The following is an 18321-nucleotide window of genomic DNA, read 5'->3' on the forward strand; positions in this document are numbered from 1 at the left end:
AAAAAAAAAAAAAAAAAAACGAAGGAGATGGAGATGGAAATGGGAGAGAGACTTACGTGGGGAGAACGGTGAGGAAATCGGAAGGAGAAGAAGCGGAGGAAGAGAGTTTACAGAGGATAGAGATGATGAGATCGTCAGGTAAGTCGTCGAAATGGTTGACTAGTGTGTTGTTCTCTAACCTTGGTTTTTTGTTGAGATGCGTCGTCGTCATCGTCATGGAAGAAAGATTTTGAGTTTTTTGATTTGTTGGGTTGTGGTTAAAAGATTTGAGAGGAGAGAATCACAAAAGGAAGGGAGATACTAGTGTACATTTATAGGCAGGCACACAGGTTTTTTTGTTTACATGTATACAAGTCGTGATTAAGAAACTGTTTTGGCTTTGGCTTTGGCTTTTATAAAAAAAAGGCCCTCGTGGCTCTTTCTTTCTCCTTCTCTTTTTTTTTTTTTATAATACAAAATCAGTGAAAATTTATGGTCAATGGCCTCAAAAGGGGTAACAAAGTATGTATTTTTTACCTTAAGACCAGTAACATTATAGATCTTGCAATATATTTTGTTGAATTAGCTTTTATTTTATTTGAATTTTTTGAATATAATTTAGTTTAACGGCAGAAGTCTATATATCAAAAATCAATAAATATACTTTTGTTTTGCATTGATATATCATATTTGTACTAGGACCCGTGCTAGAGCACGGGTTGAAATTCTTTTTATTTATATTATAATTTTAGAATAAAATACGATTCTGAAGATCACAATTAATGTTAGATTATGATTTTAAAAACTTTTAATATCAATCATATAAATTATATTTTATTCTAAAATTATAATATAAATAAAAGTAATTTCAACCCGTGCTCTAGCACGGTCCTAATCTAGCATTAAGGTTTAATTTTGAATTTCTGAATACGATCTCGAAGATCACGATTAATCTTGTTAAATTAGCGAGATTTGATTCTTTTTTTATGATTGAGAGTGTATTTTTATTCCTTTAATAAAAAATTTCTTGATGTGGTTTATCAATAAAATCTGTGAAAAATAAATTGGTAATATTGTGATTCTAGATATTTGGAACCATATAAGTGATCTTCCGAAAATAAAGTTTAGAATATCCATGAACTATCAATTTGGAATATAACCCATTTAAGATTTAATGTTACAATTAAGATTTTATTTGTTACAATTAATATATGAATTAATTTATAATCTATATATAACCTATTTGTAACCATTTATTAAAATTATAAAGTCTACCAAAATAATGTTGTGTACTTGCCTTTTATTATAAAGGGAATATAAATAACTAAAATAAGTGGGAAATGTATATTTTAGCGTCAGTTACTTTAACCATAAACCATCATGAGATTTTGATTAAAGTAAATTTTGCTATTTTAACCGGCAACACACGTACGAAGCTATCATATATATTTTGTACATAAATTCGAAAACTGAAACATAACGTTAGCAACTAAGATTTGCAGCAAATTGCCAATCAAATGACCAAATAGATTTTCACCATCGTTTAAGTTTTAAAACTGAGATATTATAGCCAATAATCATGGTGATTAAGATAAATTTTGATACATTGACTAACAATTAATAGAATAATGACAAACGTATTACAATAAATAAATAAATACGACAGAAAAATGTATAAAATTGATAATTTAACAATTTTTTTGTAAAAAAGATATCAGTAAAAGTATATTGAATTATTAAATTTCGTATAATAACATCTTATTCCCTACAAAATGTTGTAGAAAAGTTAACTTCTCTGTATTTTAAAATGATAACTTTACCAATCCCCTATATATTACTCCCTCTGTCCCTCCAAGATTGATGTTTAAGGTATTTTACACAGATTAAGAAAAAATGATTGTTTTCTTATTAAAAAAGAATTATATCTTTATAAACCAATGACTATGGAAATTTTTAAATTTTTTTAATGATCACTTCTTGAAATTAACAAAAGTTTAATATTTATTAATTAAAAATAGTAAAACATCAATCTTTGTGGGACAAAAATAAATCATAGAACATCGATCTTTGTGAGATAGAGGGAGTAATAGAAAAGCATTCTCAAGAAAATGCTGATGTGTCTTCGCTAGAGAGCTTTAGACACCAATGAATTTTTTGCTCTCATTTTTATGGATATTTACACATAATTACTATTTAATGATTAAGGAATATTCCTTTCCAATTAATTAAAAATCAAACATTTCAATTTAAAAATATATTTTAGTCATTTTATAACATATTTAATTATTATAACATTACTAGATCTAAAACATTTTCAAAATCCTAATTTATTCACCTATTAAAAAAATAGATTTTAGCATACTTAAAATCTCTAAAATAAAATTATCACAATAAACATTATTATATGATTTATTTAATACCATTGGTATAATATTTCACGGATGAAACATATTTTTACACCAAAAAAATTTAAACAAAATAAATTTTTTTGCATAGATTGAAGAAAGAGCGGATTATATATTTAGTTGATACATAGTAGTTTGATCTAAACATATTCTCACGGGTTATATATTTTGTTTTTACACAAACAAATGTTAGATCTTCAAAAATAACTTTACTTATAACACTAATTTTATCTGCATATATTTATCCCGCACATAGTGCAGGCTGTTGCCTAGTTTATAATATTAAATAGTAACTACTAATATATTTTAAGAAACAGATTTAAAATAGATGTCATGTTAAAGAGATAAACATAAATTTGATGAGATTTTTTTTCCTAAATATAACCTATAGGTTTGAATTTTTTAAAATACCATCTGTTTTGGAAGGCAACTCATTTTCATTTTTCATTTTTCATATAAATAACATTTATTTCGCTAGTTAATAATTTTAACGTTTAAAAATTTGAGTCGCCAATCGTTTAAACTTATCAATGAACTGGCAACTACGAAATGAACTTATCATTTTTGTGAAGGTGTCAAATATGTAGTTTTAGGTAGGTACAGTAGACAAAAAAATAGAGAAGAACATAAAAAAAAAAAAAAACAGTTAAAGGCCATTATTGCTCGTTAGTTCCAAGATGCATCCTTTAAATAATTTACAAACAAATAGATAAAATAGAATTTAATCACATGCTAATATAACAATTAAACAACCACGTTCATAGAAACGTCTTGTGGTGTGAGCGGAGCATTGTACATGATCATATTCATGCTGACCGGGTTCGGAGGAAGCAGTCTCTACTCTTGCTTTTACCGAACAAAACTAAGAGCCCAGTACAATCTCAAAGAGAGACCTTGTTGTGACTGTTGTGTCCACTTTTGCTGCGAGCCATGCGCTCTTTGTCAAGAATATAGGCAACTTCAAAACAACAAAGCCTTCGTTTTGTCCATCGGGTGGCACGGGAATATGGAACGACAAGCACGACTGGCGGCTGCATCTGCATCTGCGCCTTCCGCTCCTCCATCGCTTCAAGAGCCCATGTCTAAATTGAATTAGTTTTGTTTATCTATATATTAACAACAAGTTACATATCTACGAGAAACTATGCATGTCTATTAAAGTTGTTTGGATCCCGTGACGTTATTTGTATTCCTTCATATACATTTGTATCGCATTTAGTGTGTTGAATATTTTGCTGATTAATAATTAATATTCTCTGCGTGAAAAAAAAAAAAACAACCACGTTCATCTTATCACACTATCAAATCGCAAAGCCACGATTGAGAAACTATCATTAACCGTTATGCAACCACGATCAAGAACCTTAAACGATGATCAGTGTGGATACGACCATTTTCCCTAATAACGGTTCACTAATAAAAAGGTAGAGTGTTACATGTGATTGACTTTCGTCAAAATCTTACATGGCTTTGGAAAGACATATCAATAAGCAAAGGTGAAGAAGAGGGACACATTAGTACGGAAGACAAAAAAAATCATGTGGCCGTCACATATGAACACATATAGTTGGCCATCGTTTAATTGTAAGCAAAGTTACTAAACACGTTTTCCTTTGATATTTTTTTGGAGTGAACTTGCACCCTAATCATTACATATGGGTGTAGACTAAGAAAAACAATATAAACCTTTCACTTGTATAAGGTTATCTCTTCAGATAAGAATATGGAAATAAAATAGAAATATCTTAAAACCTGTGAATAGATTAGTCAAAGTTTTGTTTTGTTTGATCTACATATATTTAGTCAGAGTTAAAAGGTGCAAATAGTCGGTTGCTTAGTTAATTCGGTGGATTAGGACATCAAGTTTAGAAAAGCTAAATATAGCATATTAGCTAAACCTTAATTATATAAATTGATTTTGACTCTCCAATATATCACGATTTTAATACACTTAAGAAGAAGAACCATTACACTTTTTGGTTGTGTTTATTTCTAAGTCCGGAACAAACATTTACTAATAATATCGATAAATGTCAAAATTTAGATATAATTTGTTTGGTGTGTATTTATTGGAACATCATCCTTATCTAGATGCACCAAGCATGCATCCCCAATAAGAACACGCATAGTCCAAGTTGAGAGACAAGAAGGGGGAAAAAGAGTTTTGCAATACAAGTTACCAATCATCTAAGTAAGATACTTTTAAATTTTTGTAGGGCCATTGATAACACAACAAACGATTACAATATATTCATGTTCTAACTTCAGCAATAGGAATAATAATAATAATTAAGAATCATAAAGAAGATATCTATTTGACAAAGAATAAAAAAAAAGATATATATCTTATTGATTGATATGAAAATAGAAGGAAAGAGCAGGTTTATGGATTGCATGCGGATAAGATTTCGAAGGATGAAGATTGGAGTTGGTGGAACACTCGTCCTTTTCAGTTTTCACCACCACCAGAAACCAGACAAACCCAAAACTAAAACTTAAATACAATAACAAAACAAAATAAATAAATAATTAAAATGATTTATTTTTGAGAAATAAAAAAAGATGAATATAACTCCTCTTTATTTATTTTGGGGGGGTCGACGAGTTTGGTTGGTAATGAGTGTCGCATTTTGTTCCCACAACTGTACCATTTGCATGCCATCATCATCTTTAGTTCAAACTCTTTAACTTTATTTTTAGCAGAATCAATTAAAATTATACATAGAATAAGGTTTGCTTGCAAGAATTGCAATGAACATAATTAATTTAATCAATGTGGGATCTACTTCAGTTTAGTTCGCGTATCAACATACGCTTAATTCTTTAAGAAAATGACTAAACACTTATTTATATTCTTTCAGAATTCTTTGTAGCACTTTTAATTATTTACGTACCGTACTTATCCTTGTATTTATTTCTTATTTTGTCTGGTCAACATAGTTTTCTTTAACATCCTCGCGCGTAAATTTTATTTCTGTTTTACTGAGCCAAGCTAAATAAATTTTATTTTTCGTAATGAACCAAGCTAATTTCAAGCTATGCCTTAATTTAGCCAACTTTTGTTCACTCTGTGTAGCAGTGGCCATCTATTGAAGTTCAGTATACGTATAAGAATGAGATATAGTGATTTTGCTTCTTTGTTTATCATGACATAAGATAGTCACTAAGCAAGTTAGTATAGCATGATGATGTAGGAAGACAAAACCGACGTGTTAATTAAAGACAAGCGGCTTAGTCCAATTATCATAAAGCGGACCAAAAGATCGAAAGTCGAACTTAGCAAAGAGTCTTTTCCCTCATCCTTAGAGATAGCGAATAGCCTACCAATGATGATACGTCACCGTGCACCTAGTAAAATTATCACTTGTCTCCTTGTGCTAAACCCATAGTTACGTTTTGTTTAGTAGGAAAATCAGTTGCTCCAAGCAAACAACAACATTCGGAGATGATGTCAAGCGCGTATATACGTTTGACACATAGAATACTAGCTAGTCATGCTTCTAAATACTTCCAAACCTAGAATATACGACGTACTTTAAACATGGTTTTTATTTTAATATCAATATTATCTTTGTAAATGAAGACATATATAGTATGGATGAGTCACCGCTGTTGTAGGAGAACAAGAAGTATTCATAACAATTTTGAAGAAAACCAAACTAAGAAAATGTGAATAGTTATGTTGTAGCTTTGTACCGCGCGTATTCCTTATTACATATGGCTGATCATGTTTTGTACTAGCTAACATATGTAGTATTAATGCTTTCCTAGGATACAAAACTAATAAAAAAAGTTAGCAAAGCGATCTTTATAAGTGTAACTGTGTAAGGCTCTTAAAAATTTTGATGTTACAAAATATTAATTGTTTATTTGTAAATCTTGTGAGCATGGAACAAAAATTCAAAATTTTCTGATTAGAAACAACAATACGTAACTTGACGGAAAAAAAAAATACGTAACTTGAATTAACTAGGATAATTTGTGATTGACGTTTGCATAATTTCAATTATACACTCCTAAGGTATACACATGATTCCGCACACAGTTTTCTCCTGTCTCCGGGTCACCACCAAGCGTCAATATGAGTGTCTATCGATCTGTCGATATAAATATCTAAGCATTACGTAGATAGACGAACATTACATATTAACTTTAGTAATTATATAAACATTAATAATTAAAGTAGAAAGGAATGTAATAATTTAAAATGTAACGCAGTTCAACCAAAACGTGACGATCATAACATAACAGTTCTATTTTATTTTCTTGGATTTCAAATCATAACATAACAATAATGTCATGGAAACGCTTTGTATTTTGTACGTCTGTCACAGACCAACATGTGTTATTTTAACTCCCAAGTTTTGAAAGTATAGGTATTTTAGGTATTATATATTGTTATTTATAATCATGACGCTATTTGGAGACATTCGCCATGTACACAAGCAAACTTAAGTTCTTGAAACGACACATATATCTTTATTTATTTTTAATAGTGAAAAATCTTTCAGGAGTTTGGTAGATCAGCACCCACAATAATGTAATTAAATTAGAGTCGAACCGTACCTCAAATTGTCGGGACTTACATATTTGAATTAGTATGAGACATATATATAGAGAGTGATTATTTTGGCCGCAAGTTTGTATAATTATTATTGTGTTTGTTTCTTTTTGTTTTCATATGTTTAGAGCACCTCAGAAACGTAAATGCAACTTAAACACAAATAAACAATGATAAGAATTCTCTAAATGGCATAAACAAATCTATATTCATAGTTTTAATGTAATCTCTTCAAGTTTTTTTTTTTTTTTTGAGTTTTTCAACTCAAAACCACAACTAATTATACTGAATCGATTGCTTCATGCTTTAAATATTTGTTGAAGTCCAATATAAATTTTGACGTGGAGTGGGTTCTTGATACGTGTAGTCTCTCTTTGCTAACTTGGAGACCAAACTACCAGTTTGATGAGATTCTAAACCATTGGTTTCGAGATTCAATAATGCAAATCGTATAATAATTATATATTCCAAGATAGAGAGGGAGAGAATATAACGAGGAGGTCAAAATGGCAGAGAAGTTTCTTTTGATCACTTCCATTAAACACCGTTAAGAAATGCAAGACGAGTCACATATGAACAATGTCCAACGGCGCACGAAATAACGATCTTTTATTTAAATAGTTTTTATTATATATGCCAATGATTTATTGGTATATGTTACTTTTTATTGTTATTTTATAGCGAGAATATATAAGACTCCTTCCAATTAATTATCAATTCTAAGCCAACCAGCTTATCAGCTTGTCTAAACCCCTAGACATGCTTTCTCGTATTACTTGATGTAGGTTTGTATAAAAGTGGTCACAATAGCCAAAAACATGTAAGTACTACTTGGTCTTATGGTTTTCTTGTAGCAATTAAATATTGGATCTTAGATATTTTTCTATAACGTTATGATCAGATGCTAAACTAGAGGCTTCTATGTCGTCGATTTAAAATCATGGACCGGCTAAAAAAAAATCTCAAAAAAAAACAAACGAAAAAGTTCCATGACAAAAGAAAATAAAGAGAGAAGATGTTGGAGCAATTGAGAAATTATCGGATGACATGATGAGATTCCAAAGCTAAGTGGCCACATGCTTCATCATGAATTTGGGGAGTTTCACCAAAAGGAGTCAATAAAATTAATTGAAGGGAGAATTGCTGCATGTTCAAGATTTACCAATAAAGACCATTTTTTAAAAGAGACCAACTAAATAATAAAGAAAAAAGAAGAAGCATGTTAGGGGAAAATGCTTGGCCTCCTTTAGGCAAACCGTTCATGTGTTTCGTTGTGTGTGATTTTATTTTGTACCAAAATATATGTTAGTTTGGGCTCCCCAAACACACGCAATGTATATGTTGAGAGTCTATATATGAGTATGAGATCATACCTGATGTGAATAGCTCACTACGGCCGTGACTCACAGTTTTGGGATCCCTAGGCATAATTATTATTTTCCCCCTCCTTTATAATGATCTGTAAATGTTATTTAAAATGAAATTTATGAATATAAATAGAATTTTTTGTGTTCCTAAAAAAATAGAGAGTTTTTTGAAAGATGAAATCCCATTTTAAGCTCAATTTAAAACTATCATACCATAAAATATTGTTAGTCTCTATAAAGATAATATACATTACTAAACGTGATAAATGATTGACACAATTCAAATATGGCCTTGTCCGTTTTCAAGTCTCTAAATAAGCGAATGCGACAGAAAAATAGGCAAAAACAGCTTATACTAATGTGAAGAGAAGTCGTTGCCAGTGTGAAGAAGAGTCGCTGCACTGTTCAGATGAGCTGCCACAAAAGTCGCTAAAAAATCCAGCGACTTCTTTCTTCCCCCTGCGACACTTTTTCTCACTCTAACAGACACGTCCGTGTCTTCCTCTTACTTTTTCGTTTTTATTTTGTTTTTTAATTGCCGTTATCACCACCGTTTTAAGCTGTTATCGTCGCTCATTCAGCGACTTGAAAAAGAACAGGGCCCATATGATCAACTATAACATATATTTTTAAAGAAGAAAAAACTATGATGAGTTAAAGTTTGCAAAAAAAACAATACATATTACATAAGAGAGTCTAATTATTTATGTGTTATTGTTCAAATTTGAACTTGCATAATTTTGTCAAAAAAAAAAAAAAAAGCTTGCATAACAAATGTGTGAAAAGAAAAACGACAAAAAAAAATGTAGAACGGACTCATGGGCCTTGTAATAAAATGATAAAATCAGAGAAGCATGAAGGAAATTTGTCTTTTTACTTTACAAACATTTAATATATTATGTCACAAAATCATGTTTTAGTTTAAATGCTATGAGCCTCGAGATTCATAAGAACAATGAACATTCTCATAAGACATAGAGTTAGGGGAAAAATAGAAAGTTATATGCGATAGCATAATTTCCACAAGCTCAAACATCCTTTTAGTTTTAATCTGACTCGCTAAATTCAAAAGAACAATTTTTTTTTCGAGAAAGACGAAGTAAAAGGAAAAGTTTGGAAAATAATACGCGATAGCATAACCACAAGCTAGCTAGCCTTGAGTCTACAGTGACTAAAGACTAAAGGGGTGTTATGGATTAAGTAAATTGCTACACTAGACTCTAAATGGTCTCAACTGGAACATGTTCTCTAGCTGTTTATGGTGGTCTCTACTCTTTCTATGCAGTTGGGAACTTACACATCTAATATTCTAAGTCGCCCTCTATCGTGATCTAGAATATAGACTAACCAAGGGAATCCAAGAACAACTCCATTGACTTATTCTTAAGCTCTAAAATCGGCAGAGAGCATTCATATCCAATGTTTGTAGCTTTGTGCTCTAAATGTTTGCATTGTGTTCAATGTTCACGAGCATAGATAGACTTTCAAAACACCCAAATCCACTATCACATCGTTTTTTTTTTTTAACCCAACTTTGGGGAGACCAAGGCGGAGCTTTGGTTGCAAAAGTGAGAGGACCAAGTGGCAGAGCCTTTGGACCCATAGCTACTAAATTAGTTTGCTCTACATTCAAAACAAGTTATGATTTTGTTTTTTTTGTTTTTCTCAATTGTGAACCCAAAAAATAAAAATAACAAAATGAACATTAAAACAAAAGGAATCCGATTACACAAAACACAGAATTCTCTCTGGAAACAAGAAAAACCTCTAATCTTCTTTCCTTAAAACATAGAACCGGACTTGTGTCCTTTGCTTTCTGCAAACACACACCAAACAAAGGCTTAGAAGAGTAGTTCCCCATAGTACTAAGCACATCATGTAGTAAGTAAGCAAATATATTTCCCCAAAGCATTCAACCATCTTATGCTCAGCACAAATCTCTAACATGATCAGATTCTAGAATCATCATACACACGTCCGCAACCAAACAACTACAGTTTCTATCTATCTTTTACCAATTTCTCACTCAACTTGAAATGCTTCAGACTCAAGATCTTGAATTTATTATCATATCACATAAACAAATGACATCTACACCAAGTATGATCAATGCACAAAATCATCATTATCATTATCACTCACAAACAAAAATCGAAGATTTTGTTTACCTAAGTAGCACCGACGATGATGTTGTTGATTGGAATAAAGATGAGCTTCACAAAGAAGCCAACGAATCCCATCACTACAAACCCAATCGCAGTACGAACAGCCACTTTCGTGAATTCTACAAACATCAACGAAAGAAAAAATCAAAACATATTCTAACCAATACACAGATCTATCTTCCCAATTGAAAAAATAGATCCACCAGATATAAATTAGATTACCTTTGCGATCTGGCTTGTGGCAACGCTTAACGAGACGAATGCTATCTTTAGCGAAGTCTCTGAGAGGATCAACGACGGAATCAATGGCGTCCATGGCGATCTCAAAATTGAAAATCTCTTCACAATTTCTCTCTTATTTTTTTTTTTGGGTTACTTTCTTAAGATCGGAGGAAAACATGATGAAAGAACGTCACAACGGCCAATCAAAAAGCGACTGCTATTGACACGTAGGATAAGTTTACCACATCAGCATTGTAATGGCTCGTAATCAATATATAAGCCCAGATCCATTACTCGCAGATCCAGATCCATTATGTAGTTTTTTGTTTAAAAATGTAAAATCAAAGAACCAAGGTTTTTGGCATATAACAAATTTTTATTTTTTCTGTGATTGAGATTACCACTACCTCTGTTGATGAGTGATACTGTTTCCTTTGACATTTTTTTTCTTTTAAATTCCTCCAAAATACCACCTCTAGGAGTGTGATTTGGTTAGTCATATTTTTCAACTAAAAAGGTAAAAGAAAATTTTTAAAATAAGTTTTAATAGTATAAAAATTTCTGATAGTTTGAATAACACTGGATTTGATGTCAGATTTACAAATTAAAAATGGAATAACAAGAGATTGTGAACTGTTTTAAATGATTTTACATACATTTCAAGTTCAATAACATAGGATTTCAATTTTTCTTTTCAAAAAAAAATCTCAATTGAATAACATGTGATATAATACTCAAAAATCTCTCAAAATATAATGTTGAATGCCTACATATACAATTCATAAACTAATAACAATAAGATAATTTATATATTTATAAATCTCTACTACTCATTTACCATCGAAACAACCGCGTATCTTTACCAATTTCAATTTCGGCACTCGTAAACGAATAAAAGTGCATTGAATCTAAAAGTTCTTTCTTTTTCATCTACTAAAACAATCAAAAATGTTTTTTTTTTTAAGTAGATATACGACGTACAAAAAGTTTACACACTCTTTTATTTCTAAAAACTAGGTGTTTTAACCATTCAACAACTATATCATTCATATTGTCCATTGAATCCACTTAGAATAACCTCTTTTTGCTTTATTATTACCAATATAATCATTTAAAACTATTATTTTTAGGAATTTTAGTTCAAATTTATGATAAATTTTGATTTTCGGCCAGTCCACATATATCTCATATACTTGAAACTATAGAAAAGTGACATTTAATTTATATCATCCAAACAATGATCCATACTATCTGTTCACTAATGGTAACGTACTAGGGATTATATTGTTGACAATATAATAAACTTATAGGTCTATATATTGTCTTGTCTAAATATTTTAAACTTAAATTTGAGAATAATTTTTGGACGTTAACCATTGTTAAATTATATCTAATAAACTTGTCATCTTTCTCCATATTTTCACAAGAAAAATGATAACAGTAACAAAAGTACGAAAAATCCATAACTTGAAAAAAAAAAATGATGGAAATGGTTACAAACTCATCCAGTTCACACTTAGTTTTAGTCGTCGTTTCTACTGGTGTTGAACAAAAAACTAATAAAAACAATACTTTGAAATTTGAACAAGTTTTTTTTTAAAAAAATTGGTTAATCTCCAAACAGTAATTGGAGTCATTATGTTGAGGAAATTTTACTTATGTTTTTCGGTTACTCTGTAATGTAGTCAATTAAAGTAAAATATATTTATATGAAGAAAGATTTATTGCTTCTTAAAAGTAAATACTCTAAGATATTTTTCTATCTATAATGATATTTTAAGTGGTCACATTTGGTTTTGAAATCTGTCTCCTAATTGGTTATTAGGATATGTAATTGTTCTAAGAACCAATCATGTTTCACACTTATTTTATCTTATCAACAACTATTGTCAAGGTGTTGAAGTTAAACTATGTATCACTTAACATAATTTAGCTTAACGGACAAAATAATTTATCAAACATGTCAGATTTAATCAATTTCTTTTAAATATTATAAAGATTATTAAGTAATTACATTTGGTTTACAAAAATAAAAAATAGGAGAATAAGATGTCTGTTATTTATCAAAACAGCATACCAATCTACGTACTTCGCCATTGATTTTCTTCACAAAACAGCATTATCTCTTAAAAACCAAAATGCTGTGAATCTGAAAGAAAATTAGTTTTAGGTTTCAAAAAAATCTTTTGCTAGATCCTAAAGTAGTAGTACAAAATATGATTTTAACTAAATCCGGTTTGTCTTCAACATTGTTTTCATCAATATTCACATGAAAGACCCAACAGCAAAATACATAACATTAACATTAAAAAATACATAACATAAACAACAAAGATACATATCCTCACAAAAGGAATTACAACCCTAAAAAAACCCAACCAAAACTTTTCAATTCCCGCTGCTTTCTTCAATCTCCCCAGCCGCCTCCTCTCCGTCACCAACCGCCTCCTCTTCCTCCCCATCACCAGGCGCAGCCGGCAACTCCTGCATCTGCGGCGGCATGAAATACATACCATTACAACCTAACACCGGATGTCCGATCACCATTCCCGGCGGGAGGTCTTCACTTCGGGGAATTAGCATGTTCACAAAACGGGGATCATCAACGTTGGCGGACTCGTCTCTTGGAACAATGTGACCAAGAAAGGTAAAACTCAAATCACGAGTCACTGCGACGGAGATGTCGGATCTCTTAATCTTGTTTTGTCCCCTCTTCAAGGTATTAAGCCACGATCGCATCGTGAGATCAACAATTAGCATCTCACAGGCCTTCGATAAGAGTATCGGAGCCTCCGTGGCAACCATGTTGAGGTCGGGGTTCGACTTCATGATTTTCTTGATTCTCGCTGGTGGAAGCTCATGCTTTCGGGTATTAGAGGCGCTTCCAATCTGCTCAATACAAAAATTCCGTATCTGTAATGGGTAAGGTATCGGCCGTGGGTAAAACGACGACAGCAGCGGGTTTGAGAATGATGGCCGCGGTTGCAACGGCCGCAGGTGATGGTCGGCGTTGGTTTCCATCTTATCTTTTAACTTTTAGTGTTTTTTTCTGGTTCACTCACTGTCTAGGAGACTAGGGTTTCGTATTTAAAGGAGTAAAGCATAGTTGGGAAATTCATCAGTTCAGTGGGCTACGAAAGCAGCCCAATATTTTTTTAAAAATATAAAATTTCAATTTTGTTATTCTTTAGTTTTTTTCTGTATGATATTTACTAATATGTGTAAATCTCAAATATAAAACTTCACTTTTGTTATTTTTTTTTATATGATATTTACTAATATATGTGTATCTGTTACAGGTGGGTTAGTTGGAAGATGCCAAGCTGAGAAGTTTCCTGTAGGCAATCGAAAGTATGATTTTGTTTTGTTTTGAAGAATGCAAAATATGTGATGGATACAGTGTTTGAAACCGGAATGCTTGGCCTGTTTCTTTACGCTATCATTCTCGAAGGAAATTTTTTGGAAGCATTTTAGAAAGAGTGGCACTTTGGTACCCGAACTATCATGTAAAAGAAGATGCACATATACCCGAGGTGCAAACATGCCGTATCATATGACGCAATAGAACGTGATCAGACTCATCATAATTGATCTGATGTCTTCATTTAAAGGTAAAAATCGAAGATATACTAATCTTCAAGCCACAAAACTCAATATAGATAACAATATTCCAAATCTATGATACCATAAGTGGTGGATTAGAGAGATATTTGAGTAAGATAGTTTTCACGATCATGCTTCGAATTTAAAGATTCAAAGATATTGTTCATCCAAAGAATTTTTTTCGTTAAGATCAACTTCAACCCTTAATTAGATGTTCATATCTTGAAAGAAAAACAGTAACTACAACATGAACATAACAACTCATGCCAAATGTAGAAAAACTCCAACAATGAATTAACAATTTGCGGGCGAAACGCAAACATAACAAAATCATAGTAGAGTTTTTTTTTTTTTTTCTTTTTCAAAATGAAGAAACTCCCTATTGGTTATATATAATACACTCTATTATCGTGTGAAATGAGTATTATATTTTTTTCTACCTCTCATAGAGGATCATAAATATGAATCGTGTTATAATGCTCAAACCAGATTATTGTTGATTGGTTATGGAATTATTGAAGACTTAAGCGTTGTCATAGAGATAGTCAAGGTTTTTTCTTGTTGATTATTTGGCCATCTAAATTGTTTCTGATGGCCTCATCCATATTCACATAAATTACTAAAAACACTTCAAAAGATAAATTCTCACCAGTCTAAAAAAAACTACAAATAAATTATTTTCCTTCCACATTGTTTACGATTCCGAAACCATATTCACATGAAAAACATATCCTAACAATTGAAAAACCTAAAAAAAAAAACTTAACCAAACTTCAAATCACCACAGAGGCGGTTTCAAACCCTAGTTTCCACCGCCGTTTCTTCCACTCCCCTCTGCCTCACCCTCACCAGCCTCCCCCGGCCACGCCTGCGTCGGCGGAGACGGATAAATTCCCGGTGGATAATAATACTGCGGTACACCGTCGGGATGTGGCATAGGCCCAAAGCCGGGATCAGCGTCCTTAGGGACAACATCGAGAAGGAAGTCGTAGGTATAAGTGCCAGCCACTGCTGCGGATATATCCGATTTCTGAAGCGTATGGCGTTTGTTCTCCTCGGCATGGCGCCACGAGCGGTTCGTGAGATCAACAATGAACATCTCGCAAGCCTTGGCGAAGAGGACTGGAGCATCGGCTGAGACCATGTGCACATCAGGGTCGGCCTTCATAATCTTCTTTATTCGTGCCAATGGAAGCTGACGGTTTTTGAAATCTGTGACGTTTTCCATCTGCTCAATCCAGTAGTCACGTATCTGAGGGTTGGATGATTCAGTCTGCGGGGGCTGCGAGTACGACGGTGGTGGCTGGTTGTTGTTCTCCATTCTTTACAATTTCTAGGGATTTATTTGTAGTCTGAAGGATTTTGATGAGAGGGTTTGCATATATTTAAAGGAAACCTAACGCGTAGATGGATACAGTGGGCTTCGAAGCAGCCAATAGTTTGTCCAAAATGAAATCTAGACACATTAAATATTTTCTTTAGAGTATTTAGTACTAATAATAGTCTTATGTGTGTGACTGGTTGGTATTATAAAAAAGCAAAAAGAGTAAAGTGAAAATTTTGTTTTTTTTTTTACTTAAGCAAATTAAGATGTAATTTTAAACAAAAAAATTTAACTTTGAAATACTCTAAAAAGAGGGAAATAATAAGGAAAAGCTAAAAGGTATATGTCTTGCACAAAAAAAGAAGAAGCTAAAAGGTATATGTTTCTTAACCTATAAGATTGAAAGGTAAATTTTTTTTCTAAAAAAAAAAGTATTTTCTCATGGTGAAATGTAAAAAAAGATTCTCTTTTTCTTGGACAAAACTTTCGTACATTTAATTTTCTATCCGTATAGTTATACAAATTTAGAATTTAACATCTTTTTCGGCAAACAAAATCCACATTATATTTTTTAGTATTCTACTAGGAGATAATCTCCGTATAAACCACTCGTGTGAGTATATATAATTTTGAAATATAAAGAATAATCTAAATAAACGCCGAAAATGAACACCCTTTATATATAGATATTTCTTTTTTAACATCTATCTTTATTAATTTAAATAAGAGTAATACAAACTGTCAGTCAACCAACTTGCGGTTACATCAAAGATTTGTTACATAGAGTTCATCAAAGAATCATAATGAGAGAGTTTATCTGCCACCTTATTTTCTTCATGACGAACATTTCCCAACGAAGAATATGGTAATTTGGACATCCAAAACCGTATATCATAGAGTAGGATATTTATCTTGCGGTGATATTTCCTTGTGTTGATTAAATTGGTAAGTTCCAAATTGTCGCCTTCAAAGCAAACATAACGAAATCTTTGAAACCACATCGCTTGAAGAACATGGAGAAAACCCAAAGCTTTAGCATGAAGAGCAGAATGTGAATGTTGTGGTTTCGCACAAGCCCGAAAGAATCACTTGTCCATTGTTGTCTCGTATTATTCAACATGAGTTGGTATATCCCATGTGTTGTATGAAGCCGCTATCAAATTAAGTTACATTTTAGCCAACCTTCGGGAGGGGGATGCCAATGCTGCATTATTCTACTATTTGGCAAGTCAGAAGAGTAACTAGCTGTAGGAATATTCTTTGTTGGTGTACCCGTAGCTTTATACCATTCATTTGCTTCATGTATCATTTTTCTTTTTTTTTTTGCTTCGGAGAGTGGAGAACGGTTGAACTTTCGAAAAATAAAATCATTGCGAGATTTCCAAATAAGCCACATCATCCAGAAGGCAAGGTTTTGTATATTAAGAGGGGCAGTCTTCTGTTGTTGAATTGGAGTAACATACACAGATTTGCTTCAAAGTCATCAATGAAAAACATTTGCCTGCCCAAGCTAACAGCGGTACAGCGCCATACTGCTTCTGCAAACTGACAAGTGAGAAGCAAATAATTAATTGTCTCCTCCCCATAACAACATAGTTGACAAACCGGATCAGCTGGAATATTCCTGGTTCTCAATCGTGTTGCTGTAGCAAGAGCCGCCGACAAACATCTCCACAGGAAGTGTTTTAGTTTTGGAGCTATAGGTAATTTTCCAACTGTCTGTTTGAGATCAATGTTTCCATTTGGTGGCTGAATAGCATCTGCTTCCTGAACATCAACATGAGTAGTAACCCAATTTATAATTCTACAAAAGTTATTTTTGATGTTATAAAGCATTTTATTAATAAATAATGCGTCCCATTGCCATATATTTTTCACAAAGATTGTATTCTTATTTCTTATATTTCAAACCCCAAAAATACTAAAAAATAACAATGATTTTTTTTTTTTTATATATACTTCAAAACCCAGTATTGTATTAAAATCACTAGCAAAATTGATAACATGCTTAAATTATTTATTAGTAAATACAACTCGAGAAAATTACTTATTAGCAAACAACGCGTCAAAACTTTGAACATGTTTACGGTGTGATTGTGTAATGCTCCTGTTCCTGAACGTTTATAATTATATTGGTGTGTCATAGAAAAGCAAGGACGGGAATTGTTGAACGCTCGCTTGTTTGATGAACTACCAAGTCAGAGAACTCATCACTTCCTATCCTATCCATGCAAGAATTGTTTTCTCAACAATCTGATCAAAAATTCAGAATATAGAAGAGGTACGAAGGTCACTACTAAGCAGGTCTCAAGCAAGGATGGAGATACCATAGTCTCTGGCTAGCTCACTACTGTTCTACATGCTAGGAAATGAATAAAATGGGAACTCTGAAAAGTTTTGCACGGATGGAGATACCACAGTCCTTACTATGTGAGTATGAGACTGACACAAACAAATATTCTCAGGGAACTATATGATAAATCTTTTGCTGTCTTTCAATGATTTCTTTTGAATATTAAACATAAAATCAAAGTTTCATTCCAATCATAAAACCAAGCATCAAGATACAATAGTTATTCCAACAACTTTCATGAAACAAAAATAAAAATTTAAAGATAAAGTACCATACTAATACTGGACTCAGCTTCAATGAAGTTTCTTAAATCAAAAAAAAAAAAAAAAAAAAAAAAAAAAA

The 18321-nt window shown here is 32.0% G+C and overlaps 4 protein-coding genes across 4 annotated transcripts in view; all 4 read right to left on the reverse strand.

Annotated features, from left to right (window-relative positions):
- LOC104725231 (F-box protein At5g50450-like) overlaps nt 1–368 on the reverse strand; it is a 1900-nt gene extending 1532 nt beyond the window's left edge. Inside the window, exon 1 of the mRNA XM_010443859.2 lies at nt 57–368. Within this exon, the coding sequence (XP_010442161.1) occupies nt 57–217 (161 nt within the window). The 5' untranslated portion in view covers nt 218–368. The remainder of the gene's footprint in view (nt 1–56) is intronic.
- Nucleotides 9886–10862, reverse strand: LOC104725241 (protein transport protein Sec61 subunit gamma-1). Its single transcript, XM_019231981.1, has 3 exons — nt 10700–10862; nt 10481–10596; nt 9886–10128 (listed from the first exon to the last, which is right to left on the reverse strand). Exons 1-2 carry the CDS (start codon nt 10791–10793, stop codon nt 10481–10483), a joined length of 210 nt encoding a protein of 69 aa, XP_019087526.1. The 5' UTR covers nt 10794–10862; the 3' UTR covers nt 9886–10128.
- Nucleotides 13087–13720, reverse strand: LOC104752350 (nuclear transcription factor Y subunit C-7-like). Its single transcript, XM_010474462.2, has one exon. It carries the CDS (start codon nt 13718–13720, stop codon nt 13088–13090), a length of 633 nt encoding a protein of 210 aa, XP_010472764.1. The 3' UTR covers nt 13087.
- Nucleotides 14967–15640, reverse strand: LOC104725248 (nuclear transcription factor Y subunit C-6-like). Its single transcript, XM_010443877.2, has one exon. The coding sequence runs from the start codon at nt 15621–15623 to the stop codon at nt 15105–15107; it is 519 nt and encodes a 172-aa protein (XP_010442179.1). The 5' UTR covers nt 15624–15640; the 3' UTR covers nt 14967–15104.

The sequence above is a fragment of the Camelina sativa genome, chromosome 2 (genome assembly GCF_000633955.1).
Source record: "Camelina sativa cultivar DH55 chromosome 2, Cs, whole genome shotgun sequence".
NCBI lineage: Eukaryota > Viridiplantae > Streptophyta > Magnoliopsida > Brassicales > Brassicaceae > Camelina > Camelina sativa.

What these genes read in the sequence shown, in the direction of transcription:
- LOC104752350 (XM_010474462.2), bottom strand. Translation starts at nt 13,720, where the DNA reads ATGGAAACCAACGCCGACCATCACCTGCGGCCGTTGCAACCGCGGCCA.
- LOC104725248 (XM_010443877.2), bottom strand. Translation starts at nt 15,623, where the DNA reads ATGGAGAACAACAACCAGCCACCACCGTCGTACTCGCAGCCCCCGCAG.
- LOC104725241 (XM_019231981.1), bottom strand. Translation starts at nt 10,793, where the DNA reads ATGGACGCCATTGATTCCGTCGTTGATCCTCTCAGAGACTTCGCTAAA. An exon ending in CCACAAGCCAGATCGCAAAG is followed by an intron (nt 10,597 to 10,699) that starts GTAATCTAATTT and finishes TGATGTTTGTAG; the next exon opens with AATTCACGAAAGTGGCTGTT.